Source organism: Ricinus communis, chromosome 10 (assembly GCF_019578655.1).
Source record: "Ricinus communis isolate WT05 ecotype wild-type chromosome 10, ASM1957865v1, whole genome shotgun sequence".
NCBI classification, from domain to species: Eukaryota; Viridiplantae; Streptophyta; class Magnoliopsida; order Malpighiales; family Euphorbiaceae; genus Ricinus; species Ricinus communis.
The window spans coordinates 10,876,742-10,902,905 of record NC_063265.1 but is presented as its reverse complement, the minus strand read 5'-3'; the positions used below and the strand labels follow the sequence as shown (position 1 = coordinate 10,902,905).

General features: G+C 32.1%; 3 protein-coding genes across 4 annotated transcripts; 2 read left to right on the top strand and 1 right to left on the bottom strand.

The window, feature by feature from the left end:
• The first annotated feature begins 1,501 nt into the window (after positions 1 to 1,501).
• LOC8268191 (phosphoribosylaminoimidazole carboxylase, chloroplastic) lies at positions 1,502 to 5,973 on the top strand. The gene is made up of 15 exons (XM_002521902.4): positions 1,502 to 1,865; positions 2,001 to 2,219; positions 2,346 to 2,457; positions 2,783 to 2,845; positions 3,006 to 3,144; positions 3,231 to 3,360; positions 3,481 to 3,628; positions 3,722 to 3,895; positions 4,142 to 4,229; positions 4,318 to 4,431; positions 4,554 to 4,651; positions 4,747 to 4,864; positions 4,951 to 5,045; positions 5,405 to 5,511; positions 5,605 to 5,973. Exons 1-15 carry the CDS (start codon positions 1,666 to 1,668, stop codon positions 5,687 to 5,689), a joined length of 1,890 nt encoding a protein of 629 aa, XP_002521948.1. The 5' UTR covers positions 1,502 to 1,665; the 3' UTR covers positions 5,690 to 5,973.
• Positions 5,974 to 18,125: 12,152 nt separating this feature from the next.
• On the top strand, positions 18,126 to 23,941 carry LOC8268193 (GRF1-interacting factor 1). 2 transcript variants are annotated; one of them, XM_002521904.4, is made up of 4 exons: positions 18,126 to 18,476; positions 21,916 to 21,992; positions 22,992 to 23,076; positions 23,286 to 23,941. In XM_002521904.4, exons 1-4 carry the CDS (start codon positions 18,396 to 18,398, stop codon positions 23,700 to 23,702), a joined length of 660 nt encoding a protein of 219 aa, XP_002521950.1. In that variant the 5' UTR covers positions 18,126 to 18,395; the 3' UTR covers positions 23,703 to 23,941. The 2 variants fall into 2 exon arrangements, with proteins under 2 accessions (XP_002521950.1, XP_025013634.1); XM_025157866.2 differs by lacking the exons at positions 18,126 to 18,476; positions 21,916 to 21,992 and adding an exon at positions 22,769 to 22,887.
• A 514-nt stretch (positions 23,942 to 24,455) lies between these two features.
• On the bottom strand, positions 24,456 to 24,857 carry LOC8268194. Its single transcript, XM_002521905.2, has one exon. The coding sequence runs from the start codon at positions 24,855 to 24,857 to the stop codon at positions 24,456 to 24,458; it is 402 nt and encodes a 133-aa protein (XP_002521951.2).
• Positions 24,858 to 26,164: the final 1,307 nt, after the last annotated feature.

The window sequence follows — 26,164 nt, the reverse complement described above, 5'->3', positions numbered from 1 at the left end:
ATCATCCACATGTGCAAATGAAAGAACCACAGCAAGAAAAATCCTGAATGCTAAGCACATAATTAAACCCTTTTCAGAACCAGTAGTCGAAGATTAAGTCTCAATTAGATAAACAGATACTACAGGCCCTTTACCAAATTAAATCAGGCAACAAATAAAAGAATATAAACAAAAGCATAACCATAACAAAGCAGCTGCCATATGATTCTGCATCCTAATTAGGAAGAAAAAACTTGTTTCTTGCTTTTTTTTTTTTTCTTTCCTACTCTTGTCCCCAAACCGACCTATTAACATAAGCTCTCAGAAAGCATGAAAGTCACAAAAACCAAATCCCTAATTCTGAAACTTGCAACAAAAAGGTTTATGTACAGTCCATTCCGGTCATTAATAGTCGACAGTCACGTTGGGTACAAAATGCCTATAGATTTTGTCACAGCTTTGGCACTAGCTACTTTCTACATGCAGACATTACAACAAAAAGGTTTATGTACAGTCCATTCCGGTCATTAATAGTCAACAGTCACGTTGGGTACAGAATGCCTATAGATTTTGTCACGGGCTTGGCACTAGCTACTTTCTACATGCAGACAAGTAAGCTAGTCAGTTTTACTTCTCGAATACTAGACAAAATGCCAGCTAAGATGGCAAGAACAACAATAGAGAGCTAAAGACAACTTGGAGAGCTTTTAAAGAAAAAATTTACTTGCTCTTTTACTTGATGTTTACAAATGAAAGCTATAATATAGGCTTCACCTCTTCAATGGATAGTAAGAATTGATTTGATCTAACGACTAAAATTAAGTATCTAGAATGTTCTATATAATTACATATTTATTTATATATTTTATATGTCTTTGGATGATTTTAAAATATTCTAGAATATTCTAGAATCCTCCGTTGCCTTCCAAAGAATTCTGGAGACTTTTTAGGCCTTTCAATCTTCATGCGAGAAGAAGAAACTTGCGAGCTGTGACAATTTACTTTCAAAAAATAAAAAAGCCTATAGATTAGCAAACTCAGATATCTATTAAAAACCATATCCAAAAAGTTTAACTTTTAATTTAGTTTAGCAAATTTTATATTTTTTAATGTCTTAAACATCTTTTAACTTTTTAACTCTATTTTTTATAATATCTATACTCGATAAAAATAGATGTATTAAATAATTTATGTATTAAAAAGAATTTGAATAATTTTTTAAAACAACAATTAAATATTTTAAAAATTTTATATTAAAAATTAAAATATTAAATATTTGATAATTAAAGTTAAAATATATGAATTTACGATTGCTTAAAAATATTAAAAAACTGAAAAAAAAAAATTATTTGAACACTCGAAATGCTCGCAATCAATGAATATAAAAACTATATCAACTGTAATTATATTGTATTTAGATAATTAATATTCTAATTACAGTAGAATAGTAAAAATAAAACTATAGAGAGTTTAACTTTACCTATAAAATTTAAGAATGTTTACTGTTGTTTTAAACAGGTCACCGTATAAGTCACCGACCAAAATAACTTACAAGCCGTATTGACAGGAGAAAAAAAGAAAAGAAAAAAAAAGAAAGAGGAGAACTTCAGCGACAGAGTACTGAATGTAAAAAGCGGCTGAGACACTCGAAGTGCTCGCAGTTCGTTCTCTCTATCGCACTACATAATGCTGCTTCAACAAAACCCGTCAAAGCTCCTCTTCAATTCCTCTGATTGTAGCTTCTCCTTCTTCTCAAAGCGAAACATCCTTTGCTTCTCAATGGACAAAGAAAAAGACAAAGCCAAGCATTTAAATTTATCTCAGAAACGCTTCAACCCAATCTTGGCTTGCAGAGCTTCGCGTGACTCTCATGAGACCTCTATCAGGTAAACAATCATATAATCTTAACACCCAAATCAATTTTCTTCTTACAGTTTGATTTTTTTTTTTTTTTTAGTTTAAAATAAAGCTGATGGTTCTTTAATTTTAAAGATTGAATTTTTATTATATGGGTATTTTAGGAAAGATGAGGAGTCCAATATACATGGATTATCTGAGGTGATTGTGGGTGTTCTGGGTGGTGGCCAATTGGGTCGTATGCTATGTCAAGCAGCTTCACAAATGGCTATTAAAGTAATGGTTTTGGACCCACTTGTTAATTGCCCTGCTAGTTCTCTTGCTTATCATCATATGGTTGGGAGCTTTGATGATAGTGCTACTGTTCAGGAATTTGCTAAAAGGTTCAATCTCTTTTATGAATTTTGTGCTGTTGTTTTTTTCTTTTTCCCTCATGCTATTTCTTTGCTATAATTATATAATTTGTAAGATTATGCAATTATGCGTGCTAATTAGTTGTTGGTAGTTAGATGTGGAGTATTGACTGTTGAGATTGAACATGTTGATGTTGCTACGCTAGAGAAGCTTGAGAAGGAAGGGGTTGATTGCCAACCGAAAGCTGCTACTGTTCGAATTATCCAAGTATGTCTGTTTTATATCTTTACAGTTGAGCTGTTGAAGGCTATAATATCTTGCAGAGTATGCTAACCTTATGCTATTTGTGAGCCATTTAGATGCCTTCTCAAGCTTTTAGAGTTAACTTTTTAGTTTTTGTGGTTATGGTATTATTGTTGATATTTAAGAATCCATTAGCTTGTTTGCTATGTAGGACTCAATGATTTTATATGCATGTAAGCTTGATAGTCTTTCACAAATGATGACCTTTTGTTGTATCTTGCTGTTAAAAGAGACATTGTTAGATCTTGATTTAAGTTATTTAGATGAACTCTTGTTTTGGATCTCTCAGGATAAATATCTCCAGAAGGTTCAATTTTCACGACATGGGATTCCTCTTCCTGAGTTTATGCAGGTTGGTTTTGGTAGTTGTTCATGATTATATATTTTTCATCACTTATTAGTTGGTTTTGGTAGTTGTTCATGATTATATATTTTTCATCACTTATTAGTTGTAATTTTTATCACTTATTAGTTGCATGTGCTCTAATATATTGGTTGGTTGGCCAATACAGATAGATGATTTGGAAGGTGCCAAAAGAGCAGGTGACTTGTATGGTTATCCTCTTATGATTAAGAGCAGAAGATTAGCTTATGATGGGCGTGGAAATGCAGTTGCCAAAACTGAAGAAGATCTTTCTTCTGCAGTAACTGGTGAGATATTCAACCTTTTTAGCATGATTTAGTGGATGTTTAATGTTTACTTTTGATCTAAAAGTTCATGACTTTTTATTTCCCAGCTCTTGGAGGTTTTGAACGTGGTTTATATGTGGAGAAATGGGCACCCTTCATAAAGGAACTAGCAGTCATTGTGGCAAGAGGCAGAGACAATTCCATATTGTGCTATCCTGTTGTTGAGACTATTCACAGGTAAGATGTGTCCAAACCATTATGATATTTGAGTTTGCCTGGTGTATTGGGTATTGAACTGTTAATCCTAACTCGCCATCCATTTACTTATGACTGACTGAGAATCATTGAATCCTGCAGAGAAAATATATGCCACATAGTTAAGGCACCTGCAAATGTGCCATGGAAGATTAAGAAACTTGCGACTGATGTTGCACATAAAGCTGTTAGTTTGTTAGAAGGTGCTGGTGTGTTCGCAGTTGAATTGTTTTTGACAAGTGATGGCCTGGTTGTGATTCATTCTCTCTTCATCTTTGTGCAGTATCATTTTTCAGCAACTTCTTTTGACTAATTTATTGATTTTTTATTCACCTTTTGATAGATTTTGCTAAATGAAGTAGCTCCTAGACCTCATAACAGCGGTCACCACACAATTGAGTCCTGCTACACGTCACAATTTGAACAGCATCTGCGGGCTGTTGTAGGTCTTCCACTTGGTGATCCTTCTATGAAAACTCCTGCTGCTATCATGTATAATTTACTGGGTGAAGATGAGGTAAAATTTCTTTTCTTTTCCATCTATTTTTTTTACCTAGAGGAGGAAAAAGAGGGAGAGAGCTTTTTGGTTAAGAAGTGTATCATGTCTGATAATCAAGGTTAAGAAGTGTACTTCAGTTAAAAGTTCACTATAATGCTAATGTTTATGCTTTCTGAGACACAATTTGTGGGTCAAGTAGCGTATCATACGTAAAGGACTAGATTCAATTAAAACTCACCATGATGCCAATGTTTGTGCTTTCAGGGAGAGCCTGGTTTCCACTTGGCTCATCAACTGATTGGAAAGGCATTGAATATACCAGGGGCTAGTGTCCATTGGTACGATAAGCCAGGTTAATTTTGCTAGCCATTACTCGTGATGATTACTACCTCCCCTTTCTTCCTCTCTCTTATTTCTGCAGTGTCATTTTGATTATATAGAAATGCGAAAGCAACGAAAGATGGGTCATATCACTATTGTTGGGGCTTCTTTGGGTATAGTGGAAGCAAAACTAAATTCAATGTTGAAGGAAGAATGTGATAGTCAGTCAGCAGGTAAGTTTTCCAGGTGACTTGACAACTAGATCTCCATACTGCATGGCACGATCCTGGGTAAGTTTCAATAGTGTTGACTTTTTGATTCTGTTGACTTTTTATCATGATTTTCCAAAATGCAGTTGCGCCACGTGTTGGGATCATTATGGGCTCTGATTCAGATCTTCCTGTCATGAAGGAGGCTGCAAGGATTTTGAATATGTTTGGTGTGCCTAATGAGGTTAACTTTCAATACTGTAAAATTTTGCTCTTCTAATCACAGGCATTACATTATTGTTTTCCTCTTCCAGTACTAATTTTACCTGGCCTTGATAGGTGAGAATAATATCAGCTCACAGAACTCCTGAGATGATGTTCTCTTATGCCTCATCTGCTCGAGACCGAGGAGTTCAGCTCATCATTGCTGGTGCTGGTGGTGCTGCTCACTTGCCAGGCTAGTTATACATGAACTATGCTGTCTATATATTTCATAATCAACTATCCTGCTGGCTCTAACTTTAGTATTGGTTTGACTTTCAGGTATGGTAGCATCACTTACTCCTTTACCTGTTATTGGCGTTCCTGTGCGGGTTTCCTCGTTGGATGGAATGGATTCACTCTTGTCAATCGTGCAGGTACTGTGTAATCTTCAGAGTTCAAATTCAAATAGTAGCATAATTCTTGAATAAGATTACTGAACCTAAGGCAAGTCCATTCTGCTCTAGTCCTAATGTCTTAATTGCTGCCTGGGACTTGGTAGGATTCTTTTATTGCTATTATCATACCTCTCCCTGGTTGAGGTACCTTGTAGGCAACAGAATGAGGATAAATTTATATCACCATGCTTGTTTGGTACAAAACTTTGGATTAGACAAGTTAAAAATCTGAAAGAGGATTTATTTGCGTGCTTCCATTTTCCTTATGCATTTTGTTCTCATTTGTCTATCAATAAAGCTGTTTCTTTTTTAAACATTCATCATCTATTATGATGCAGATGCCAAGAGGTGTCCCTGTTGCGACGGTTGCAATCAACAATGCGACAAATGCAGGTTTGCTGGCTGTCAGGATGTTAGGGATCGGTGATCCTGATCTATGGGCAAGGTTCTGTCTCACTTTCCCTCTTATCATCACAAATAATGCAAGATAAGTGTTATTTATGATTGAAGTTTTCCTGATACCTCTATTTGCTGCCAGAATGACCCAATATAAAGAAGACACCAGGGACGAGGTCTTGAAAAAAGCTGATAGACTACAGCGTGATGGCTGGGAATCTTATTAGAATCCTTAAGCATCACTTTCGCTACTTATGTGCTGGTTGATTCTTTTGAACTTCTTACCACAGGAAGAAAAAAAAAATTAACATCCACAATAGGATGAAGAGTCAGCATTTCAGTTACGAAAACCTATGTAAACCAAGTGCCAACATGGCATTCTGCGGCAGTGTAGAACTAGAAAATCTATAGCAGATTGGAAAGAGGTATACGGGTGGTATATCAAAGTTCGGAGGAAACAAGTTTTGTACTGATAATTGAATTATCAATTAATTAAAGTTAATTCTCTCTATTTTCATCGGGCTTTAAGGGATAGGATGCTTATGTTAGCTATCCATCTTAGATCAGGTCTAACAAGTCAGGATCCTGAAGGTTCTCCAATTTCATCTACCCATTTTACAGGCGTAAAGATCCTGCTACTTGCCAAATTGCAAGGTTTGAATTCGTAAGCGAGCAGTGTGAAATGAAACGGTAAACCCCAGCAGTAACTAGCTCGGCGGCTAAAGTGTCGATTTTTATATTTTAGATTTTTTTACTATTATTTTGCCCAATAATTTTTAAAAAAAATGATCAACTCAGTCCAATTAAAAGACTTCATCAATATTAAAAAAGTTGAATTTAGCTTTTAAGTTTTATAATTAAATGTCACTATTTTTATTCAGTTAAAGTGAAATTATTTAGTTTTATCTCATGAAAATAACTAAATATTTTTTTATTTAAAAATTTAGATAAGATAATATTATTATATTTTGAAAAAATCAGAAATAAAATTTGTATATTTTAGCAATAATTAGTCTTAGTTTTTACATTAATTTCATAATTATAGTTCTTAAGGATGAGCATAAATACAATCATAATTATTATTTGTTTGGGCACGTTAAACTTTGGTCTGAACTCTATCTTCACCGGGTCATCTCAATGAACAAATTCAATAGTGGCTTTCATACTCGATCTGTGCTTTCAAGAAAGAATACTTTCTCATTCCTGACTACAAAAATCAAAACACAAGCCGGTAGAAAACTGAGATGCCCACTTTTAGTGGCTTTTAATGTAATCCTTCTGATTATATAAATGGTAGAAAACAGCAACGCAAACCACAAGCAATGGGGACTAGTTTAGTGGTTCCCATGCAGAAACTGGCCACCAAAAGACTTTTTCAACTTTGATTTTCATTTAAAAGAAAAAAAATAATTGTGGAAGGATTGTTTATTTTCCAAGGCCCGTGTCTTTCTTTTAGAATAGACGACCCTCTATGTTCAAACTTCAATTCCGCGGCTTCAAGTCAATACATGCTCATATTTCACAAATCATTTTGTGCAGTATATATATTGCTTGCCATGGATGTCCTCCTCATCTTCAACACAAACACCAAACACAAACAAAAAGCTGTTCACTGTCAGTTAATACACAAAAGAAACCCTTTTCTATTTCTTCCTCAATATCCTTTCTTGCTAGCTCTATTCCTCTACCCGAACAAATGGGCTGTTGTAAGAATAATTGTCTGTCAGTAATACTCGTTGTATCTGTTCTTTTTGTGTCCTGTGTTGAACAAACACTGGCGATAAGGCCATTAGAAGGAGACAAATGGGTGGAGACGAATCTTAAAATACAATCTCTTGCGAGGGGCAAGGTCCCATCATCTGGTTCTTCTTCATGCACGTATGTCCCAGGTGGCAGTGGCCGGTGCCCGTTGAATGAAATGAACGTTGCCGGCCATGTTGCTCGTGCTACAGTTAACTTTGGAATTGCCTCCACAACTGAAGAAACTCAAAAACGAGATTCAAGCTCTTGAGTGTATATGAGTGCTTTCTTTTCTTTTGTGTTTCTAAATTTGTTTTTTCTTGTTTTGGAACAACCACTTGAAAACAGCACAAGTATGGTTGTCAAACAAATTGAAAATTGATGTTATTTTATTTTTATTTATATGAAATTGATTCATTATTATTATATTTTGATCTTGCGACTTTGTCCTGCATTTCAGCAATTAATTCTTTTTAGTTTATTACAACCACGTAATTTCTTATTTACCTAATTGCTGGATCCAATTAAGTCTTTTATTCTTCTCAAAAAGAGAAGGAAATTAAGGCTTTGATTTTCCATTTTACTGAAAAATAATAGAGGAAGACAGGACGGTGTATTTTAAGTTGAAACGTGATCGTGTCAACGTGGAAGAAGTCAAACTTCAAGACCATGAAATGCTCCGTAAGTGTTTGTGTTGACAATTTGTGTAAAAGTCTATGTTTGACAATTGTTATTCACAGAATTTATTTTTTTATTTTATAAATTCCCTGCCAGTCAATTGGGCTAATTCAAGCAAAAATTACATCCTTCTTCTTGAGTCCGCTCTAAAAAGATATTTTGATTCCGTAACACTTTTAATATCCTTTTTTTTTATTTAAAAAAAGGATAAACATTCTAATTACTTTACAAAGTCCCTTTTTTTAATCTATAAATCTTTTGCTCTCTTATATAAGTAATTAATTTTATTCAATGCATGTAATCTTGAGAAAATGCTTAATTTTGATTTAGTGAATCAATTTTTTAATAAAAGATGTGGCTTACAATTAAGGAATTTAGATACTTGAGCTATTTAAAACAAAAAAATATTTTAATAACAATATTTGTACAACAAATAAAATTTTAAATATTTTATCATATAATTTCTCGTGCAAAAGAATTTTAAGATTGATAAATTAAAAAATAACAGTCTGGGCGACATGATTAAATGCAAAATTTAAACTAAAAGTAGAGAAGTTAAAATATTTATTATTTTATACACATAAAAATCAAAATTTATGTCATTTTTAATATATTAATAGATATATAAGTTAAAGGATTTTAAAGTGTCTCAAGGTGAAATATGAGGAATTGTAATTTTAAGAAGTAGCCATAAGGATAAACCTTCAAGGTTGTTATTGTGACTTCAAACTCCAAAAATATGGCCTTTTAATATGAGTTTTGTAGAGATTGGCCCATGGGCCCATTTTCTGAAGCCCATACATGTTATAACTTAACTGCAATAGACATGAGCAATAACATGTTCAACAATGGACAGAAGTACATAAATATGTATGGTAATCAAGGGAGAGTAAATCACGCGTTGATTTGGTGATAAATTTTTCAAATTATTCTTTTTTTTTTTTTTAATTGTACGTGAGGATGTTTTGGTCGTTTTTTCATTTATTGTTGTTTTGAATTATATACTTTTAAATTTTTTTAGATTATAATAAAATAAATGATTAAAAATTAACATTATATTAAAATTATTTTTTTTATTTTGACGCGTGTATTTATTTTTGACGCATGAGATTTTTATTTTTGTAAAATTGTAATAAGATAATTTAAAAAAAAAAATTGAGTCAGCATCTAGTATGCGTCAATGTCTGATGCACGTATAAAACTTAAAACACAAAATTTTATATAAGTAGAACGATACCATATACATATTAATATTTTTTGTTCAATTACATGTATTAAATTATTCATTTTTTATATTTATAATGTCTATTAGATATAATATTCTATAATAATTAATTTTTTTCTATTGAAATATTTATTATCTGTGAGCTTCATATTCATTGTAGTTAATATTTATGTTTATTTTATTTGATGATGTTAATATTAATATTTATTATTTAGTACTGTAATATTTATTGTCCTTATATATAATGTTCATCAATATTTTTAATTATTTATTAAAAAATTAATTATTTTTGTGATGCATATTAGAAAAATTTTATGATTGATATAAACATTCGTAATTTATAGCATAATATTTATTAATTTGTCAATAGATATTAGTCATTAATAAAAGTCATATACCACTAATTCATTCAAAATATATATAATATAGATATAACATAAATTATCTTTACACAGTTGGTAAATAGAAAAAGAATTTTAAGTTAAAATTATACTATAGATATTTATATTGTAGTAAATATTTTTTCAATAAAATTAAATTAAATATTTTTTCAATAAAATTAAATTAACAAACAATGAACATTTTACATTTAAATAATGAGCATTCAACATATGTTTAATGAATATAAATTAATAAGTATTTAATATAAAATTAATAATATAAATTATTTAAAAAAATAATCATGCCAACGTTTGACGTACACATCTAGCATATGACGCGGACATCAGTGTTAGTAATTATTTAAAAAAAAATGAAGCCCTTAATCCACAAACCTATATAAGGTTAATTGCACCGCTGGTACTAAACCTTTACAATTTTTTTCAAATAGTACCAAACATTTAATATGTTTCTTTTTGGTACTACTCCTATTATTTTTGTATCTTCCGCCAGTACCAATGAGGAATCCGACACTTATTTACTGATGTGGATGCCGGATTTATGAAGGATAACACACCACTTGCCACATCTGTTACTGATTCTTTCATTTTATCCTAGTCAGCAATTAACTAAATTTAAAAGATTAATTATTCAAAAGGAGAGTGTTTGAAATGGAAATTCCTCATAAAATCAAGGTTTTTAGTTAATTGCTGACTATGATAAAATAAAGGAGTCAGCAACAGATATGGTAAGTGGTGTGTTATAATTCAAAACTTGGCAGCCACATCAGCAAATAAGTGTTGGATTCCTCTTTGGTACTGGCGGAAGATATAAAAATAATAGAAGTGATACAAAAAAAAAAATTGAAGATTTAATACCATTTGAAAAAAAGTGCGAAGGTTTAGTACCAGCGGTGCAATTAACCCACCTACATAGGTAAAGGTCCTTCTTATAATTTGGGCATATTGAAATTGCAAGCCGAACTAAGCTGGAAGCACATGGTCTTAGTAATTTATGCATGATTTAAAAATATAAAATTGAAAAAATTTATAAACTGAATAAAGAATAATTTATTACTATTATAGTATTTTAATGTTTTTTCTATAGTGATCATTAAAACAGAACTATATCAAATATAATTCAATAATTTTTGCTGTTCTCCTTAGAATGTTTAATTTTTATTTTATAAAGTGGAAATTAGTGGTGCTCTTTCTTGAATGTTTGATTTCACCAATATTGAATAATTAGTTTTGGCTACGTTAGGATTTTAATTGAGTATTTGATTACATTTTATTCTAGAATGAATATATTTGTTTGCTACAATTTTAACTTAATTGATTGCATTTTAAATGTCAAAAATATTAAAAATAATAAATTATAAATGTCAATCTATAAAAATATTAGAATTAAAATGACATTTAATAACCATCGACTTATATTAAATTAAAACATTAATTTAGTTCTTATCTCTTCTATCTTAAAAAAACTAAAATTTAATGAGAAATTTTTACTTAAGTTCGATATATACACTGTAATAAATAGGAGAAATATATATATATATATATATATATATATATATATATATATATATATATATATATATATATATATATATATGAGTATTTTATATTTTAAAATTGAATCATTGAATATACTCTATAATTTAAAATTAATAAATATGTATCAATCATTTATCAGTTTAATGTACGAGTGAGAACGTATGTACATTCAATTTAGGTAAAAAAAGATTTAAATTTAATATCTAAATTAGACCAAACAATTGGCCCTACTTATTTGTATTCGGGCAGGAGAAGACTTAATTAGGAGAAAAGTCTTGCATCCAAATTGGATTAAATAAGCACGAATGAGAGGAAAGGAAGACTTTAATATTCATATCACATTCTCCTTTAGAATTTAGGCATTATAGATAGGGAGCTTGGTGAAGATCAAAAGATGGTGGACATTACTAGTATAGTCTAGTCTCGGAGCTCGGTTGGTGCATAGACAGAAGCAAGCCAAAGAAAGAAGGAAAAAGACCATGTAGCTACAAATTTTGCAAGCCAAAGGAAAAATGGCAAATACTGGTTCAGATATAAACATGGAAATGGGAAAAAGAGCTAAGTGATGAGTAGTGACATTACAAAATTTTTATTTTTTATTTATTTATTTTTTTTTTAAAGAAAGAGGACATGTGGGTTGTGTCATAACTCCATATAACCCCAACACAACACTTATCCTATATTCACATATCATCAATCAATTACCTGTCCTTAGCTGTCCATTTTTGACCCCAAAACCTAGGCACTATGTACACACATACATTACCATTACAATTACAATTACTTACATTGGCACTCTTTTCAACAAGCTTCAATCCCCATCAAAGTGGAAGAACAAAAAAAAAAACAATGAAAAACCCCTCTCTCTACTTCTTTTGATTTTTTCTGTTTAATTATTATTGTAGAGGAGAGTGGTTCTTGATAGATGCTTGGAGAAACAAAAGAAAAAATAAAAGAAAAGAGCCAGAGGGGGTATTTATTCCTTCTCGCATTCCAAGCATGGAATTTATTGTACATTGGTCATTGCATTACTTGGAATTTTGTTTTTAATTATTTCTTTTTCTTTTTTCCCGTCAAGAATTTAATATTATTTTATGGCAATACTACAAGCAAAGAATAATATTAATTTTTCAACTACTGTGTATGTGCTTCTTCTGATTTATTTTTGTACGCTGCTTTTCACTGTGAGTCTGCAGAGATATGGAATATATTGTTCTATGCATTAAAAATATACATGAACAATATTGTACCAGTTAATAATAAACATGAATATGTTATATAAGATTCAAATCAGGTTGGACCGTCACAAATAACTGTAGAATACGCAAGTCCTTCATACAAATCGTTGCAGGCAGGAGATAATTTCAATTGCTCATAGAGGGTGAAAAAGAGTGAAAACAGAAAGCATCAAACCAGCTGTTTTTCCTTTTCCTTTTTTAATTATAATTTGACCGAATGCTCAGATTCATTAACAGCAGATTCATGAAATGAAAATATATATATTTTTTCTTTCGTGATCTTTGATCTTAGAAGGGAAAAAGAAAACCTTCAAACTCATAGTGAAAATGCCATTGATTTATTGAATACGTAAATATTTATAATACTAGAGAAGATCGTATTTCTTTTTATCTTTAATTCCCAAATATATTAATTCGTCCTTAAACATTTGTATATTCTCAATGACATGCATGCAAGTTTCGCATGTATCTTGCACTTGTTCATTAAATTGTCTAAACCCTACTTAACAGCAACCATTTTGAGTGCGAAATGTCCTAAAACATAATGCTAATAATGCCTTACTTCATGATTCCCCACCCGAGCAGTTTTCTTAATAAGGAGGTTTATAATAACGTTATTGTTTTCACTTCTATGAAGCTTTATACCATTAGTAGGAGGAGTTAGTAATGACTAGTAAATGGTTGGTGCAGTGAACTGTAAAACAAAGAAAAATCCCTATCAGGGGCTTGTCCCTAGCTAGTAGCTGCCTAGCTACCTAGCTTCCCTCTCTCTCTCTCTCTCTCTCTCTCTCTCACATTTGGGGTTGAGGGTTATCATCATTGAGCCATTCTTATCTTACTGATTTTTGGAAAGCTACAATTATCATGTGATAATCATGCAGCTAAAAACAATTTATGCTAATGGCCTTTATCACAGTCACAGCAGGGCCCTTGCCCTCCAAGAATAGTAACTTTTGTTCCCCTTGCGAACAAGGAGGCAAAGCATTTAATAACCCTTTGTACTAAGAAGGTCTGAAATTAAATGATACATAGACCAAACATTATCTTCAAACAAATATCATGAGCCACAAAACCTAAAGATCATCAAAAGCAACATCACAGGTTACAGTACTTCGAGCAATTCAAACCAAAAACACAAAAGCGCGTGGAGGCAAGGGCTACATATATACACAAACACACACACACAGATATATTTATATATGTAGACAGAATACAGTAGTAGGGACAAAGAACCAGCCAGCACATAGCTGGGTGGGTGGGCAGGCAGTGAGAAGAAAGTGTGGAAAAGAAAAGACAGGATTGGAATTTGAGTTCTTGAATATCAATGAGACACCCTAACCACCCATCATGTTTGGGTAGCTGGGAGCATTACCAACCTAATCATCATTCTCATTTCTACTGTGCTTTGACCCATTTCATTATTTTTTGGTATCACGAAATAGGACCCCAATATTCAGACACGTATCTTCAAAGCATAGCATACTGTTTTTGGTTTTACTATAGATATTTAAGAATTTTCTCTTTTAACTATTGGATTGCTAGTGGCAGTCCAGCTTCAGAATGTAAAAACTTATAGTTTGTCTTACTTTCATTTCAAAAACCAAAGAAAAAAAAGGCTTCTAAATTCAGATTTTTATCTAACTGGATAGTTGCATCTAACATCAAGTTACATATATGCATCAGTAACTTTAGAAAGTAATGATATAAACAGAAATAATTATGCTGCTCAATGGGCAGACCTCGATCTACTGAGGTTCAAACTCATAGCCTCACTCTTATGCAAAAACAAGCCTGAACAGCAAATTTTCATTACAAAACAAGCCTGAGCCAGAGGAATCATAATAAAAGAGGAGGTGGGACAAAATCCAACTGAGCAAGATGGCCAGTTGCAAAGTTAGACCATGGTCTTGTGATTTTTAGCTATGGATGGAGATCTATAGCTGACCAGTATAAGAATATTCCTAAAGAGTGGTAGTAGCTAGTGTAAGTAATTTGGGGTCAGTTCTGCAAGAAGTTTTTTTTCAGGAAAAAAAAAACTGGGGTCAAGTTTGACCTTTCTTGTGTTTTATTGTTTGATGAGGGAGAGGGACCTAATATATATATATATATATATAGATATATGTATGGCCAGTAGGAAATGGACTGGACTACACTAGCAGAAGGCATGTGAACCCTTGGGTCCCATTTTCCAATATATGCTTCATTTCAAGTTAAAATCATTCACATTTGGCAACTTGTTGAATAATTCTGATCTGTTTTCTTGCAAGATCAAGAACTGGAAATTCCTCCAGTACGTAGTTAGGATTGTTACATAGCACTATTTAAATCAATTCAAAAATCCAAATTGTATTAAGCACTCTTAATCACAATCAATCACTAATTAACACATTACATAAATCCTGCAATAAATACATACAAATGGGAAGCACTAAGTTACATAGTACCTGCCAACAACGTGGCATATACTTCTGATCTTATGTCCTTCACTTTCCTGCCAATCAAACCGGAAAAAAAAAAAAAAAACGACCCCTTCTAATGGGGCATCACTGGCCAAAGAATTTTCAGTACTGTTACAGGAACAGTGTTACATGAGGATCAGTTTTTAGTTTATGACTCTTCTTCCCTTTACAGGGTTTTGACCCTAACATGTGTGTGTGTGTGTGTGTGTGTGTGTTTTGTCTCTCTGTTTGCTGTAACCAGACTTTATTTTTGTGTTTAGAAAAAATTGACTGCTTAATGATGGCCACAAGGTGCCCTTTTTATCAGCAGCTGGAGGATAGAGTGCATGATATTCGCCCATATTCAATTTAGAAGATTTCTGAAGTTTGAAGTTGTTACGTTAAAATTAATAGTTTGGTTGAATAGTTTCATGACTAAAATAATAATTTGTCAATTTTTTTAAATATATATTAGTTTACATTAGATGTTTTAAACATGTTATTATTCTAACAAATTAAACAACTGAGTTTTAGATAAATGAGCTTAAAATTAAATAATTATAATAAAATAAAAAATATATTAACCAAAATAAAATTTAATATGATATTAAATCACTATTAATATAATTATCCTGTTCAGTTTCATAGGGCAAGTTTAGTAACTAATTAGCAGCAAACAGCAAATGTAATAGTGTTTTTCGTAATCATGCTTTTGTGTAATCATTTGTGATACAAACACCAATGCATGGCTGACATTTCTACGAGCTAATCGTTTCTTATTAACGTATAGCTCAGTCAGCAGTTTCTTTAATCACGTGATTAGTCACCTCTAATTACACACTAGATTGCTTCATTACCTCTTGACCGAGCTTGGAGCTCCTTTTATAGCCTATACCAATGATCAAAAAAAGAAATTAAATTATTATCCAATCACTAAAAATAAAAAGTTATATTGTCACATTAGTCCTCAACCCAAAAACAATGAAGAAAAAAGAAAAAACTAAACTAAAATACCGAAAATACATTACAGCTTAAATTCCACCAAATTATTTTTAGAATCTTTGAGGATTCAAATGGAAAGAAAGTAGGCACTGAGGGTTTCAAGTTGACTATATCAATTTTATAAGCAACTTGACAAATCAATTCTTTTGGCAAAATCAAAAGTGTACCATCATCTTTTATTCATGCATTCATCCTATTTTAAAATATTTGGTTTTTGCATTAAAGAAAAGACCCATCTACTCCTAGAAGAATCGGGTCTAGATTGTTAGGTTTTTCTATAGGAACCCATATCTCAAGATCGAAGAGTAAAATCTATATTTTGATCATAGGAATGAAATTCAGAATGATTATATTCAAGTGGGAATTCATCCTTTTGTGATTAAATATTCCTTGCCGTCCTATTAGATATATACTAATTAGTTGATAATTAATTAATTACTTAATTATTCTACCTGTAAGTTTTTATCTATTTATTAAGTTAATAATTAGTGAAATTTTTTTCTTAACTCTTCCAAATATCCTACCCAATTCAACCAAATTTGTACATGTGTTCTAATCTGTATTTTATTGATATTGGGGTAATTCTACTAATGTGCCATAGAATTTAAGATTAAGTTAAAAAAAATATTATGTGATTTGACGCTTTTTCATTTAAGGGTATAATTTTTATTTTTTAAGCATTTTTTAGGTACATATTTATATTTTTATTATTTTTTATATAACTTTACATGTATTTAATATATAATATTACTAAAATATGATTTTATAAGTAATGTGACATCTAATAATGCATCAAATAATTTATAAATATATTAAAAAATTATTTTTTAAATTTGATTAACATTAAAAAATTATATATTTTAATGATTTTAATGATTATAAAATATTTAATTGGATGGTAAATTAAATAATACTTCTTTATCAAATATTTATATTTCTATTAATATTTATAATTTAAAAAATAAGAGAAACATTGAATGTATCTGAAAGATACTAAAAGAATGAAGCACATGTTACTCATTTGATATGAAAAATAATTCTGTCATTCGAGTATAAAAGCGTCAAACCAGAGGATTATTTTTTAAATTTTACTCTAGAATTTATCTCCACTTACTTAAATACAAAGTAATTATTTTAATCTTATAATAGTAATTAGAGAAATTAAAAATATTTGAACTTTTATTAAGTTAACAAGTCTTTTCTATTTATTTATTTTATTGTTACTATCTCTTAAAATAAGACAAGAATATTAAACAATTTCTTATGATTTTATTAATCTATTTAAAAAGTTATTATTTTCTAAATAAAACTTCACTTATAAAAGCTTAACTCGACAGAGAAACTACTTGAACTTCTAAGAAATCTACCTTTCTTTTCCCATCAAGTGCTCGCAATACATCAGAAACTATTTATCTTCGATCTTATGCAATAAAGAAGTCTAACAGTTTTTTGTCTGTATTTATCTATCTTTTAAGTCATTAATTTCATACTTATAAAGAGGTTTGCGCCTATTAAAGCCTCATCCGTCCATTCTTTTCATATTCAATTTTGTCCTTAAATTTGTTAGGTTGTTCTATTCAGTTTATTTAGATTATAATAAAAATTTAGAATGAAAAACTATTTATAACTGAAACAATAACAATAATTATTGTAGCACCAAGTAGTTGAGACTTATATAACCATTATAAAATTTAAAGAATATAATTTTTTTTAACATTTAAATATAAAATAGCCATAATTATGTAATTTCATCTAATAGGTTAATATAATATATAGTCAAATTATTTTCTTTATCTGCTAATATTGACTAATTGAGATATGCTTTAATTATTTAATCTTCAAATATAAAATATTTATTATGTATCACTTAATTATTATGGTCATCCCACATTTAAGTAGATGCCATGGATAACAAGACTTCATCTAAATATACACATTGTAATAAATAATTAAGTTGAATATGATAAGTATTTTATATTAACATTCATACTCTGATCATTATTATATATGTTACACCAAAAAGATAAACGTGTACTAAAGCTAGACAAAACCCTTAATTAAGTATAAATGGATTAAGGTAAGGAGCATGGAGGGGTACAAGAAATTGCGAAGAAGAAGAAGAAGAAGAAGAGCAGAGAGAGCGTGAAGAAAAGAAGAGCGTGGGAGAGTGATGGGCAATGGACAGAGAGGGGAATCTGATGGCAGAGTTACAACGTCACATAAATGAAAAGCTGGACATAGACACTGTAATGATAATAATTATAAAATCCATCGTCATCATCATCATATTAATATTAATAATAATAATAATAAAAATAGTTTCAAAACAAAGCGGTCCAACACCAGCAGAGAGACATTGTCATGTTAAATGTGATACCATCCCCACCACACCCCATTTTCTTACCAGTTTTACTTATGTCTCTCCCTATCACGTGACACTTCTACAATTCTTTCTAGTGAATAGCCAAAGAGAAAACCCACAAAACCCTTTTCTTCAATTCTTTCTTTCTTTCATTCTCTCTCATGAATCATAATATCTAGACTACTGTCTTACTACTGTCTTATGTCTGTTTGAGAGAAAGAAAGCGAAAACAGAGAAAAGCAAAGGCATCTATCTCCTTTTGCTTGCAGTGACTTGTGTGTGTGTGTGTGTGTGTTTGTAGTATAAGTAAGAAATGCAGCAGCACCTGATGCAGATGCAGCCCATGATGGCAGCCTATTATCCCAACAACGTCACTACTGATCATATTCAACAGGTTCTTTTTTTTTGCCTTTCTCTTTCTCTTCTCTTCTCTTCTCTTCTTTCTTTGAACTCTTTTTCTTTTTTTCTCACTTGTTCTTGCAGTGTTTTCTTTCTTTTCGACTCTGGTCCATTCTTAAGAATATCTGTAACTTTCGCTCTTTCTTTTCCTTCTTTCTCTGCTACTTTTTATTCAGGTTTTCTTTTGTGTTTGTTTCTTTATCAGTCATACCTTTCTTTCTTTTTCTTTTAAATACTGTCATTGTAATTTTGATGTGTATTGATAACTCCGTTTTTTCTTTTGGTTTTTCATCTTATCTAACTGTTACTGAGATTTTGGTCAGTTCTGGTAAGTGGGTATTTCTTCTTTGTACTCTTTCCTCTTATCACCAATAAATGGGGTTGCTAGCTGCTGCTTTCTGACATTACTTCGTCTCCAGTTTCTTTTTTTTTTTTTTGGTTTGTGCGTTTGTTGTATATTCCTGCTTCTTTGTTAACGTCTTCTCTATATGTGATAATAATAAATAATGTTAATTAGCTTATATTTGCTGTTTCTTTCATGACTTGTTCTTTTCTGTTTGTTTCCTTGTCACTAAATTCATATTTGCTACTTCTTGTATGAGTTCTTCTCCATAACATTTCCAGTAGCAAAACTTTATCTCCTCTTGGCTGCTTGAGCCTACAGGGTTATCATTTCTGGTTCATATACATGGTACATGTTCCATATGAGCTGCTTCTTTATACTACCTCCTCAATCTTTTTTCATCAGCAAAACTTGGCTTTTACTGAATCTTCCACCATTTGTAGATACGTATAGTGTTGCAGGCAGAGTTCAGCTCCTAAATGATATGCCCTTTTTCTTATTGGTCGTTATACCGTTCTTCATGGTTACTTTTTGTTTCTCTCTTTTTAAAAAAATAAAAATAAATTCTGATTATTGTTTATTCAATCTTGATAAAATATTTATGGATCTCAGCTCATTATTTATTATTCTATAGTCGCATGTCCTTCCTCTTTTTGTTCATAATATAATTTTCACTAAATAGTCGTCCTAGTGATTTGGTTCGTTGGCCAGCCTATTATATTGCATAATCTACATTGCTTCCTATTAAAAAGAATGGAATGTGCTAATAGATAAAATTAGTATTTTTACTCTTTTTTTTTCTTTTCTTCTTAATATCCAAATAGTTCGATGGCTACATAAATTAATATCTCAGATTTGATTTGTGTTGGTTTTTAAGGTGCGAGGATTCAATTTTTCCAAAATTTCTGTTTTGATCATAAAACTCATTAGGCAGATAATGTTCTTGAAACTTGATTTGGAATTACAAGGTTTCCTTGTTGGAAACATATCATCAAGGATAAGAAAAAAGATCTTCGTAATAAGCTATCATAGATGAAAATGTAAGGCAAAAGAAGAAGAAGAAGAAGAATAAAAATTGGAACACTCATGAGATGAGCTGGTTAAAGGATCCAATTAACAGGGTCTATTCACTAATCTGGCTGACTGGTTTTAGGACTGGAAGAATCCAGTAATTGAAACTATGGGTGGGCAAGGAAGTTTGGAAAAAGAAGGTCTTGTATAAGGTGCCCCTCTTGACGTTTCAGCATAAAATAACCTCGACTTGCCTGCCTCTGTATCAACTAAATGGCTCAATCTAAACTTCCTATTTTATTGCAAACAGTTCTTGAGGGAAAAGTAACACAAGTCCTGAGGATTGTAGTAGGTTTATTAAAGTTCCTTGCAGAATATGAAAGTAGAGTATTGAACTTTTTCCTGCTATTGGTAGTTATTCTCAGAACATATGAATGCAAATTATTGAATCCAGATTGTTACCTACCCTTTCAGAATCCATGGCAGTGTTCCTTGATACATCTTGATGGTCCTTTCTAAATCCTTACTATTTGATGTATGGTCATTTGTTTTTGTTTAGTTATGTTCACATTATTACTGAAGTGGTCCTTTCTTGATATTATACAATCTTTCAGAAGTGGTCCTCTCTAAACGTTTCTACATTTTCCATGACATGCTTTATGTCCTTGTCATAAAATTTCACTCGGTGACTAATATGGGATTATCTATATTGAAATATATCAAAGGCAATCTCATCAATCAATGCTAGAGACTTTTGTTGATATCTTATTAGCTTCATCTACTAGGGTACATATGCACTATGATCTCAACCTTCTTGGGCCCTCAGCAGATGCCAAATTAACCAGAGAAATTTACAGTTTCAAAGGTTTAAGGTGGTACTAGGATTTTTCTTCTAAGTTGCGTGGGCCATATATATATAACTTTTTTCTGCCTGAGACATTGGCATGTGATGAAGTTGAGACTTACAGCTTCTGTTTAGCGTGTTCAGGTTTTGGCAACTAATTTCTACTGTGCCATTCACCATTAATAATTCAGAAAATAAAAGGAAAATTCATGTGTCCTTTTAGTGAAAAACAGGTTATGAGATTCTGATTTTTTACTTAAACAAATTAACAGAGTTTGTGATAAAACTAGAGGAGGTGAACCAATTTACTGTATTTGGTTTGTTTCATTTGATTTGTTTGCTTCTCTAACTCATATCTTTAATTGTTAATGGAATGTATAGTTATATTTGCTGCAAATGTAGCTTATACGAATGAGAGGAGGATAAAGGCATAGTCGTTAAGGGGTCAGCCCCTTACTGTTGTTCAAGTTGAACCAAATTGTATTTCTAAGTTCGTAATGCTTGCATTGACATAATTCGCTGATTAGATTTTGAAGTTAAACTAAATAGAAGTAGTTTTTTTATTGTCTTTTGTGAACAGATGAGGATTCTTTCTTTAACCACCTTTAAAATTTCAGTTGCTGACTTTTTCAAACTGTTATTAGTTCACTGATGTCAGAATAAGATATCTGTTTCCTCTCCAAACCTCTTTATCCATCACTGTAATAAAGTCTTATTTGCTTGTTCATACATTTTACTTGATTATACCTTCAAACGCTGGAGTGAGTTGGCTAGGGATAGGTTTGAAGGGCGACTCTCGAGGTTGACTAGCAGCTCATGAGTAATCAGAAATTTATCGTCAAGGAAATAATTGGCTGTGCAACTCCGTTATATTTACTCTCTAGAATACCTTCCTTTGTGTATAGGTCTCTTGGGGCCATAGTTGCATTCTGTTTTAATGTTGCATCTTCTAACCACATAAAGGTAGTGGTTCTTTTCCCATGTTAATATCAATGGTCCTTGTGTATGATACTGAACATAAACAGGAATACTATCAGGCAGATTAGCATGGGACTTAAGCATGTTAACATGTTCCCTATCCTTGTCCCTTTCATTAACCAACTGGGGATAAACATGTTTCCTACAGTTTTCCTCAGGATAGTACAGTATAGTTTTCTCATGATTTGTTGCCATTTGCTAATTTCTAATCCTTGTATATTGTTTTCTTTTCCATTTGTTTATTCTTTGTGCATGCAGTATTTGGATGAAAACAAATCATTGATTTTGAAGATTGTCGAGAGCCAGAATTCAGGGAAAATCAGCGAGTGTGCAGAGTAAGTAACATTTTTTCAAGTTCAAATTTGGATTATATTCATTTCTTCTCTGGTAATTTGCATTTCTGTAGCTAGTTTTTGCTTTCCCTCCAATCTTGGCGGTGCCATAAATTTAGTATGCCTGGTCCATTCATAAATTTGAATTCATGTCAAACGTTTCTCCACCATCTGTCCACTAACAAAGCAATTGGTAGCAAACTGTTCTTTGTAAAACTTCTCCTGACCTGTGCCTCCTAAGTGGCTATATTCTACTTAGTTCCCATCTAGTGATTTTTCACAGGATTTGGGAATTGGGACTTGTTTTCTCTGACGTATTTATCTCTTTGTGGATTTAGAAGATGTATAAATCCATGCTTGTGTGGGAGGTCAATTTTATCTCTGCTCATTCTGGTTGGAGGCACAATTGAATATCTTTCAATGTCAATAACTGAATTGTTGAAGGATATATAACTACATGAGAACAAGCAGAAAAAGAAAAAAGCCACTTTCTCTGAAATAGCCCAGCCGTGGTTAGTTTTTCATTGGATAACGAATCTCAGCCATTGATATTGAATCAATGATCAAGATTATCTAAACATGACCTATCATGTTCAACTTGAACATGAGATGATTTTAATATTATGTTCCACTTGAGCACGAGAAGATTTTAAAAGGATTAAGATCAATGGCTGAGATTCGTTATCCAATAAAAAACTATCCATTTTTTAAATTTTAAATTCAAAATTTTAATAAAAATCTCAACCATTCAATTTTTTCAAACCAATTGTATAGATGGCAAACATGACTTATCAAATTCAACTTGTACATGATAAGATCTTAATCCATCTTAAAAGAGATAGTTTTTTATTGGATAATAAATCTCAACCATTGATTTTGAATCAATCGTCAAGATTATGTAAACATGACCTATTATGTTGAACTTGAACATAAGATGATCTTAATCCTTTCTCAAAATTGTGTTTGATGTGTTGAGCAATGATCTTTTTCTTTTTGTTGTAGGAACCAGGCAAGGCTACAGAGAAACCTCATGTACCTGGCTGCAATTGCTGATTCTCAACCCCAACCTCCTAACATGCATTCCCAGGTAAGATTGCTGTTTTGGAACATGAAGTATGTAATGCTGACATGAATTTTGTACTCTGGGAGTAATTTTGTACTTGCTATGGCTGTAACTTGGCTAAAACAACTCTATCACGTCTATAGGTGAAGTAAATTTATCAATTGTAGGATTAGAGCAAAGCTAATCCCTTTTGAAAATTTATTCCTGATTGTATGTTGGTGCATGCCCTGCAGTTTTCTTCCAGTGGGATTATGCAGCCAGGAGCACACTACATGCAGCACCAACAAGCTCAACAGATGACACCACAATCCGTAATGGCGGCAAGATCCTCCATGTTGTACACTCAACAGCAGTATGCAGCACTGCAGCAACAGCAGGCCTTGCACAGCCAGCTTGGGATGAGCTCTGGCGGAAGTCCAGGTCTTCACATGCTGCAAAGTGAGGCAAGCACTGCTGGAGGCAGCGGAGGGCTTGGGGCAGGAGGGTTTCCTGATTTTGGCCGCGATGCTAGTGGCAGAGGAATGGCTGGCGGAAGCAAGCAAGATATGGGGAATGCAGGATCTGGTGAAGGGCGAGGAGGCAACTCTGGAGGCCAGGGCAGTGATGGAGGCGAAAATCTTTACTTAAAATCAGCTGATGAAGGGAATTAAGAGGTGAGAAATGATGGTGTTTGTTAACAACTCAACTTAGGAGAGCTTAGTCAGGAAGTTGATTTAGAAAAAGAAAATGGTAAGGACTCGCTGCTTAGAAAAACTTTTATCGTATGATGCATGGAAAAAAGAATGGTGAGGACCTGATCCCCAGACCTTATGGCTTGATTGTTTTTAAGTGGTTAGACTATGAATCGCATGCCAGTATATCATGTAAATTGTAGGTTATATTTTGGTTTGCTTTGCTTTTCTCTGTCATTTTTAATTTTCTCTATCCACTAATCTGCTCCGGGTGTGCTTGAAACATCTTTCAGCTAGATGTGCATTTACTGTCCAGGAATATTGCAAACGAAATTACTTTCAGCTATTTAAGGTGCAAACTGTGGAAAGATAGTAAGATATTGCACAATCTTTCAGCTCATATTGCATTATAGGCATTCCTCTAAATGATCATTACCGTAGTCACTAGTAAATTGGAGAATTAATGTAACTACTTAAAATCCTGCATTGGCACATAATAACAAAAGTCCTAAAAAAAAATGACACTCTGCAGCTCTAAGAAGAGAGAGCTAACAGTGAATTTCTCGCAGCACAAATAGCTAGGACTCGGAGTTTCTATTGTCCCCTGCCTGAGATATCCCGTGATGCAGACAGTGAAGGTTCAAATCTTTACTGTTTGCTCTCGCTCTCGACCCTTCAAGTCGGGAAAAAGGAAAACATACATATAATACAAAAGCAATCCCATATCTCCAATCATACAAAAACACGAGGAGAGTTAAACTCGAAGAAACTCTCTGAGATATTTCTCCAAAAGGAACCATCATCCAGTTCTAGTGATGAAGATGTATAGCTGGAGAAAGCATCGTCTACGCTTTCACTATCTATCTTTGAGCTAGGAGATTCATAGTTAGGAACTTGGCTAGCAGCTTCTTCATGACTAGTTGTATAAGGATCAGGATCCCAAGTATCTAACACTTTGGAGTCTTTGCCTGTTAATTCTTGAACAATTGCTCGAAACTCAGAAGCATTGGTAGCTCTAACCAATGTTGGGTTGGAAATATATGTAATCTTTACAGGTTTTTTCTTGTTTTTGGTGTGTTTTTGGCTCTTAGGAAGCTGTCCTTGTTGAAAATACTGCTTACTGAGCTTGCCCATTCTGCATTAATATGTTCAGGAGTAGAAAAAAAAAGAAGAAGAGGAAAGTACGATGACCGTGGGTTATTAGTTGTTGCATGTTTTGCTGTTTTCTTTAGCAAAGATTTTATAGGGAATGGAATGGAGTGGAGAACTGAGTTTCCAAGAAGCAAGGATAATTTTTTAAGAAAATAAGAAAGACGACAAAATTGGAAAAAAGAAAAGGATGATGACTAGAGAAAATTTGTTGCCAAACCACATGTCCTAGACTTTCTAGGTTTGGTGGCATTAACTTTCTAAAATGGCTGCCTAATTATCATTTTCCTCTTCCTGTTTGAATATAACAATGATTACAAAGAAATAATTACTATTTGCGACAGTACTTCGGAAGTAGTAAAAAACCATGGTACTAATCAATTCTCGCGTTGGAAACCTGAGATCTCAAAATATAATCTCATCATTTTTAACGGCGTTTCATATTCAAAATTTAAATTTAAAATTTTAGTTAAATTAAAAATATTTTTATCATTTCATTTACACACATGACGCGAATGAAAGATCATTTTTTTTATATATATAAGTCAGTCAAAATTATGATGTGCTAAAATTAAAAGAAAAAGAAATTAAATTTTTGAATTAAAGATAAGACACATTATATCAATTTATGGTTTTGATAAACTTAATTAAGAGATATATTTAAATAATAATTATATCATAAAGTCTCGATCTTGAATCTTGGGTATACAGTTACATTAACATTTTTTAAAGTAATATTTACTTACCAGTAAAGATCATATTTGACACGTTCTAAATTACTAAAAAGAATAATTTTATATTCTATTATGTTGCAGATGTATTATATCAAAACAGCCATTAGAAGCTAGCCCCCATCTTGGTGTTCGAATTTGAAATGAAAAGATGTTCCTTTTCTTCCTGGCAATTTCTCACCAAGTTGGAGAAAATGAAATTAAGCAACCATAATTTTGCAAGCCGCTCATGATCTTCCAGGAACCTAACCAAACAATCCCATAGATTATGAAAGGTAACGAAACAAAAGGTGATGTATTATTGTCTCCATATATTTTAATTAACTTAGCCTAGCCTACTGCAATATAAACAAACTACTCTACCCTACTAACAGATTTTTAAGGATAAAAGTATTGTTATAGTCAAACTATAAAATCCTACGTCAAGATTCCTACTTTAATTAAATCCAAAAATTAGTTAACTCTGGCACTTGTGCCTGCAAAGAATTAGTAGTAACTAAGTTGATCAATGGATAAGCAATTAATCCTGATTGTAGAAATCAAGGTCCATGCAATCTATTT

Excerpts from the sequence above, each read along its gene's own strand:
- LOC8268191 (XM_002521902.4), top strand. The coding sequence starts at position 1,666 with ATGCTGCTTCAACAAAACCCGTCAAAGCTCCTCTTCAATTCCTCTGAT. Across the intron at positions 2,458-2,782 it reads CTACTGTTCGAATTATCCAA|GATAAATATCTCCAGAAGGT; the intron begins GTATGTCTGTTT and ends TGGATCTCTCAG. Across the intron at positions 3,361-3,480 it reads GTTGTTGAGACTATTCACAG|AGAAAATATATGCCACATAG; the intron begins GTAAGATGTGTC and ends TGAATCCTGCAG.
- LOC8268193 (XM_002521904.4), top strand. The coding sequence starts at position 18,396 with ATGCAGCAGCACCTGATGCAGATGCAGCCCATGATGGCAGCCTATTAT. Across the intron at positions 18,477-21,915 it reads CTACTGATCATATTCAACAG|TATTTGGATGAAAACAAATC; the intron begins GTTCTTTTTTTT and ends TTGTGCATGCAG. Across the intron at positions 21,993-22,991 it reads AAAATCAGCGAGTGTGCAGA|GAACCAGGCAAGGCTACAGA; the intron begins GTAAGTAACATT and ends TTTTTGTTGTAG.
- LOC8268194 (XM_002521905.2), bottom strand. The coding sequence starts at position 24,857 with ATGGGCAAGCTCAGTAAGCAGTATTTTCAACAAGGACAGCTTCCTAAG.